The sequence below is a fragment of the Oncorhynchus tshawytscha genome, unplaced genomic scaffold (assembly GCF_018296145.1).
Source record: "Oncorhynchus tshawytscha isolate Ot180627B unplaced genomic scaffold, Otsh_v2.0 Un_contig_1660_pilon_pilon, whole genome shotgun sequence".
Taxonomy (NCBI): Eukaryota; Metazoa; Chordata; class Actinopteri; order Salmoniformes; family Salmonidae; genus Oncorhynchus; species Oncorhynchus tshawytscha.
In genome coordinates this window covers 127,789-135,340 of record NW_024609562.1, presented here as the reverse complement: position 1 = coordinate 135,340, position 7,552 = coordinate 127,789, and the positions used below count along the sequence as shown (strand labels likewise).

General features: G+C 39.9%; 1 protein-coding gene across 1 annotated transcript; it reads right to left on the bottom strand.

Annotated features, from left to right (window-relative positions):
• Positions 1-488: 488 nt before the first annotated feature.
• Positions 489-6,858, bottom strand: irx4a (iroquois homeobox 4a). Its single transcript, XM_024407983.2, has 4 exons — positions 6,607-6,858; positions 3,845-3,951; positions 2,162-2,505; positions 489-1,514 (listed from the first exon to the last, which is right to left on the bottom strand). Exons 1-4 carry the CDS (start codon positions 6,850-6,852, stop codon positions 844-846), a joined length of 1,368 nt encoding a protein of 455 aa, XP_024263751.2. The 5' UTR covers positions 6,853-6,858; the 3' UTR covers positions 489-843.
• Positions 6,859-7,552: the final 694 nt, after the last annotated feature.

Here is a 7,552-nt window from a genome sequence, read left to right as displayed (position 1 = left end):
TCTCTCTCTCTCTCTCTCTCTCTCTCTCTCTCTCTCTCTCTCTCTCTCATCCCCTCATCCCCCTGTCACTGTGAGAGAGGAGACGTTGACTGACTCAAAAACTACATTTATGATTATAGATTTAACAGCTTTAAAAAACATAACGTTTTCTGTACTGTCAGTCATTATTGGCTTGAATTATGCGTGTTTGAAGAAATAGGTCCTTGTGAATAGACCTATAAAGCAACACTTGCCAGAACGATATGGTAAACATTGTATTTCTCTACTTCGGACGATCTCTTAACGGCGACAAAAGCAAATAAAAAGATAGGATAAGCTAAAGACAAGGCGATGAAGACGCAAAGATAATTTTGTTATCGCAAATTCTTAAACGTTATAGGCTATAATTTCAGCACATTGGACAGCGACCAGCATTGACGCAATCTGAACACGATCTCATCAGAAACCGACGTTTTATTTGTGAACAAACTTGAAACACACTCCTTCAATTTTAGGAGAACTGGTTATTTGTGACTTTTTTCTTTCATCAGTGATACTCACAAACCATCGATTAATGACGGCTGTTTTTTAAAGAATGTTTAATAGAAATGATTAACATCTGCATGCTATAAGAAAAAGAATAGTATAAAAAAACATATTTCTAATGTTAACTGTCAGTTATACATTTAGATACAGTAGATTTGTAGGCGGGCCTACGTGCTTTTTAACGAAATAGCAATACGCTCAAACGAATCCTGTTTGGAAGTTTCACCAGTGAAATGCCAATATGATTACATAAATATATCCTTGCAACAACAAAAAAGTAGCCCCCACAGAATAATAAACTCAAGCAGGTTTGGTGTGTTAAGAGCAGAAGTGTTTGTTAACAGTTTTAGGGAAATTCATATTGTCCTTCGTGGAGTCTTGGTGCTGTAGAGACGGAAGTCCTTTGACGCTCCCAACAGAACTTTCCAGAGCACCGGTCTCTAGTATCGAACCCTTGGTGGTCGTGGTCCACGAGACCGTGGTGTTGGTCAGGGCCTGGTTCAAAGTACTGTGTCTGAACAACGGGTCATGGAAAACCCCATCCACCCAGTTTCTGAGAGTTGTAACGGGAGAGTCCTGCCGTCTGTCTAGAACCGTGATAGGGGAGGAGGCGGCCGGAGAGGCGGGCAGGCCCGGCTGAGGCTGACACCTCAACATACAGGACGGGTACTCCGCCTGGTTCAGAGACGTGGCCGTCTGGGCCAACGACCAAATCCGTGGTTTGCCGTCCAGTATCTGTTGTTGGTAGCAAGCTTTCCCCTGCCGGCTGTCGCAGCCCTCTGGTGAGGTTTTACTGTGCTGCTGCTCCCCGCCCAGGGACACGGGTATGCTGATCTTTAAAGATGTGTCCTTCAGATGGTCGTTCGAACAGTCAGTTGTCGTCATGTGAGTGTTCATGAGGTACTGGTGTTTGAGCTCGCACTCCGAGCTCTCTGATTCGATCATGTCGAAGTCATCCAGGTCACTCAGCGCGAGATCCTTATCTTTCTCTGGAAATTAACGGATATGAGACATCAGCGATAAGAGGGGAATCAAACTGTAATACAAAGTATCACTGTCAAATATCATTGAAGCATTCAGCATCACATCATTGAAACGAGCTTAGGCCTGGCAGATATGCCTATTCAAAGAAGATGAGGTAGATGTCCATGCAGTTTCATAGCACTTTGCATTACAGCAGAATAAATGGGTCATAACATGGTAACATTGTGGTAACTAGATGTATGTGCATCTTGTGCATACAAGCTTTTCAGTTCACTTTTTAATGTATCTAAAACACATCCTAAAGCAGCCCAAAGTGTTTTCATTTCCATTAGGCCATTAAGCCATTTCCATGATACATTTAGGGTCATACTTCCTCTGGTAAAGGTCTATTCCACTGTTAATGTGTTGCATAAAGGGCAGCAGGTAGCCTAGTGGACAAGTAACCGAAAGGTTGCTGGATCGAATCCCCGAGCTGACAAGGTAAACATCTGTCGTTCCGCCCCTGAACAAGGCAGTTAACCCACTGTTCCTAGGCCATCATTATAAATAAGAATTTGTTCTTAATTAACTGACTTGCCTAGTTAAAAATAAAATGAAGAACCAGGACTATTCGCCTGTTAGTGTTTTACATAAAGAAACAGGACTAGAACACTGTTAATTTGTTGTATAAAGAACCAGGACTGACCATCATCGTTGTTCTCACTGTTGATGTTCTCCTCCTGAGACGCCTCATCATCCTCATCATATCTCTTCTCATCAGAACACTTGTTCCTCGGAGGCCACGTCATCTTGTTCTCCTTCTTCAGCCTCCTCCTGGCGTTTGCAAACCAGGTGGACACCTGCGTCAGGGTCATTTTAGTAATGATGGCCAACATGATCTTCTCTCCCTTGGTGGGGTAGGGGTTCTTCCTGTGCTCTTGTAGCCAGGCCTTCAGTGTGCTGGTTGTCTCCCGGGTGGCGTTCTTCCTCCTGGTCCCTCCATCCATACAGCCATATCTAGTAGTGAAGATGAGTTACAACAATGTTTCTATGTAACAGTAGGCCTATATATCTATATATAGGGTCCTGTAGCAGAAGAGAGGCAAGATAACAACTCCTTGTGTCCTGTCCATTAGAAATGCATAGTGTTGATTCATCTAGCAGTACACTGCAGCCCAACATACCCCCGGGGAGCTTTTACAAAATAATAATGTCCCTATATGAGTGTGCTCAAGCCCTGTTAGGTGAGTAAACACAGGGCACCCATAGGCTAGCTGTCTCTCCATCCAGACGACGGACAGTTAGGTGAGTAAACACAGGGCACCGCTAAGCTAGCTGTCTCTCCATCCAGAAGACTGACTGTTAGGTGAGTAAACACAGGGCACCCATAGGCTAGCTGTCTCTCCATCCAGAAGACTGACTGCTAGGTGAGTAAACACAGGGCACCGCTAAGCTAGCTGTCTCTCCATCCAGAAGACTGGGGCAAACAGACTGGAGAATTGTCTGATTGAGTGTAATGATGCAGCCCCAGGTGAAAGGGCCTAAAGCATTAGTGTAATATTCAGCACTTTGGGTCCTCCTGGAGGCTAAGCTCAGGGATATAACTATGTCCGACTTCTCTAGTGGAGTTCATGTAAGCCTATTATACACTTCAATAAGAACAGTTTCAAGTTTGGCAACTCATCAACTAATCCTATGAATTTGATCAGGCATGATATTCCCAGACCATTTGGAAGCCAGTACTCTAACAGACAGGGTTTTTTCTAATAGTTGTTAACTTACAGGTAAGGTTACTTATGTCAGTGAACACACATATGAAGGATTGGGAAATGGGCTACCATTTGACAGAACATAATTATGTGTGTAATGTTGCTAACTCATATTGGTACTGAGCAGGATCACACAGATAGTACATTATATTACCATTATTATTATTATTATAGTAACCATACCTGGCATACTGGTACTGAGCAGGATTACACACATAGTAAATTATATTAACATTATTATTATTAGGAATATTATTACAATCATCATTATTGTTTGTTTTATTATTAATAATAATAATAATTTGATGATGATTATTATTATCATTGTTATTATTATTATTATTGCTGCTATCATTATTGTTATTATTAGGATTATTATGGTGAATCTTATCATTATTATGATTATTATTAATATTATTATGTTAACCATAGCTGTCATATTAGTACTGTGCAAGAGTAAGGTCATATAGGTAGTACACAATTCTTATTATTACTATTATTATTATTATTATAGTAACCATACCTGTCATACCGGTACTGAGCAGGATCACACAGATAGTACATTATTATTATTATAGTAACCCTACCTGTCGTACTGATAATGTCCCAGACTGGGGTCAATGGGGTAGTACGCTGTAGCCTGGGTTATCCCTGCATGCGCGGGCGCTGTTGCATCTTTGGTATCGAATGTCCCCTGCAACAAGACAGATTGTCAGTCAGGAAAATGTGACACTATTGACATTAATGGACTGTTATACTTAAATATATAATAACATGTATACTGTTTCTTATTAACATGTATACTGTTTCTTATTAACATGTATACTGTTTCTTAATAACATGTATACTGTTTCTTATTAACATGTATACTGTTTCTTAATAACATGTATACTGTTTCTTATTAACATGTATACTGTTTCTTAATAACACGTATAATGTTTCTTAATAACGTGTATACTGTTTCTTAATAACAGGTATACTGTTACTTATTAACATGTATACTGTTTCTTAATAACATGTATACTGTTTCTTAATAACATGTATACTGTTTCTTAATAACATGTATACTGTTTCTTATTAACATGTATACTGTTTCTTAATAACACGTATAATGTTTCTTAATAACGTGTATACTGTTTCTTAATAACAGGTATACTGTTACTTATTAACATGTATACTGTTTCTTAATAACATGTATACTGCTTCTTAATAACATGTATACTGTTTCTTAATAACATGTATACTGTTTCTTATTAACAGGTATACTGTTTCTTAATTATTTCTGTGTTTTAATCATTTCACTCATAAAGTCTAGTGTTCCCATTTCAATACACACACACACACAAACACAATAACAGTAACTAAACATGTTGTTCAATAGCAAAGTCAAGTTATATCTGTGTTATTGTAGGCATTCTAACTAATGAATACAGGGAAACAATGACAGAGACATAATCGAGCACACTGTAGTATAAGTTGTAGTTAAAGAATTAAAGAAATCCATTCTTAACTTAGGTGGCATATTGCAGGTTACAGTACCTATTTTCACCTGACACTATCACTTGCCAAACTCAACTTTTTCATTAAAAGTTGCACTTGGCTATTCAGTCATAGCCTGCAGTTGTTTCACTGTGAAGACAGGTTTTGTGCATCAAGAACAGTCAGACCGTGTGTGTAAAGCGGCGTCCTGTGACTTTAGACTGTAGTCTATACAGATACATCTCTGTGACTAGGCTATAGGCTATATAGATACAGCTCTGTGACTAGGCTATAGGCTATATAGATACAGCTCTGTGACTGTGGTCTATATAGATACAGCTCTGTGACTGTAGTCTATATAGATACAGCTCTGTGACTAGGCTATAGGCTATATAGATACAGCTCTGTGACTAGGCTATAGGCTATATAGATACAGCTCTGTGACTATATGCTATATAGATACAGCTCTGTGACTGTAGATACAGCTCTGTGACTATATAGGCTATATAGATACAGCTACAGGCTACAGCTTGTGACTAGACTGTAGGCTATATAGAAACTCTGTGACTGTGGTCTATATAGATACAGCTCTGTGACTGTAGTCTATATAGATACAGCTCTGTGACTAGACTATAGGCTATATAGATACAGCTCTGTGACTAGACTATAGGCTATATAGATACAGCTCTGTGACTGTATATATTATACATACTGTAGTCTATACAGATACAGCTCTGTGACTAGGCTATAGGCTATATAGATACAGCTCTGTGACTGGAGGCTATATAGATACAGCTCTGTGACTGGAGGCTATATAGATACAGCTCTGTGACTGTAGTCTATATAGATACAGCTCTGTGACTAGGCTATAGGCCATATAGATACAGCTCTGTGACTAGGCTATAGGCTATATAGATACAGCTCTGTGACTGTAGTCTATATAGATACAGCTCTGTGACTAGGCTATAGGCTATATAGATACAGCTCTGTGACTGTAGTCTATATAGATACAGCTCTGTGACTATAGGCTATATAGATACAGCTCTATGACTAGGCTACAGGCTATATAGATACAGCTCTATGACTAGGCTACAGGCTATATAGATACAGCTCTATGACTATATGCTATATAGATACAGCTCTGTGACTAGACTATAGGCTATGTAGATACAGCTCTATGACTATATGTTATATAGATACAGGTCTGTGACTAGACTATAGGCTATATAGATACAGCTCTGTGACTGTAGTCCATATAGATACAGCTCTGTGACTAGACTATAGGCTATATAGATACAGCTCTGTGACTAGGCTATATAGATACATCTCTGTGACTAGGCTATAGGCTATATAGATACAGCTCTGTGACTAGGCTATAGGCTATATAGATACAGCTCTGTGACTAGACTAAAGGCTATATAGATACAGCTCTGTGACTGGAGGCTATATAGATACAGCTCTGTGACTATAGGTGATATAGATACAGCTCTGTGACTAGACTATAGGCTATATTGATACAGGTCTGTGACTAGGCTAAAGGCTATATAGATACAGCTCTGTGACTGTAGTCTATATAGATACAGCTCTGTGACTAGGCTATAGGCTATATAGATACAGCTCTGTGACTAGGCTATAGGCTATATAGATACAGCTCTGTGACTGTAGGCTATATAGATACAGCTCTGTGACTAGGCTATAGGCTATATAGATACAGCTCTGTGACTGTAGGCTATATAGATACAGCTCTGTGACTATAGGATATATAGATACAGCTCTGTGACTGTAGGCTACATGCTATAGATACAGCGTCACTGCCATGGAGAGATGAGTAGAATTATTATGATATCATACTATATTATAGTAACCATACCAGCGAGTAGAAAGCAGACGAGTCGGTTCCATAAGTAACGTAATTTCCATAGCCTTGACTCCCGGTGTACGGGTTCCCATACACCCCCAGAGCAGCTGCGGAGCTCAGCTCGTGTCTGGCGGTGGCCAACAACCGGCTCTCGTACACTGGGCAGTAGACCGGCGTCTGGGCGGAGGCTGTCACCCTGGAGTCAGCGATGCTTCTGCCGCTTGACTCGCAGCAAGTTGTCAACGAGTTGGTTGTCATGAGGAACTGAAATGCAAGAACATAACAACTTATTTACAACGTCCAGTGGGCAATAAAACAAATAGAATACAGTGAATTAGTGCTATTAATGCTTAGGCTAATTGCAAAACAACCCTTATAATTAAAATATGTCAAATGTTTCCAGAATCCCCAAATGCGTTTTCCCAAAAGACATGTTCTGGATGATTGCCAAAAAGACACCAGTTGGGTTATCTATCCAGCCCCCGACACAACAGCACCGCATGTCCACAAAACAGGTCGGCATGTGGGATATCAGATGAAAAACACACGTTCCGAGGGTATTAACTAGTAGAAATCAGTTGACGATAGGTCGGACTGCGCCTGGTTCTGGTTACCCTCTTACCTTTACCGTTCAAAGAGCAGGTATCATGAGCCATTTACGGTAACATAATACAATTCCGATACAGTGCATTAATATACAATGCTGTCTCCTTTCTTGTTGAAAGTGAATCACATGATCAAACATTTAATCAATATAAGAATCAATAGTGATGAAATCTGACCGAATATTCAGTTGATAAGCGAGAAGGTAACTTACTTGTGGTGCAGACGAGTAGGGATATCCGAATTGTGGATATGACATTGTAGAGAGGTCCCAATATCCGGAGATAAAGCGAGCCTGCAGGTCTCCTCGCTATAGTAACGTAGCCTTGCACTGTTTCAATGTACCAATTGATTG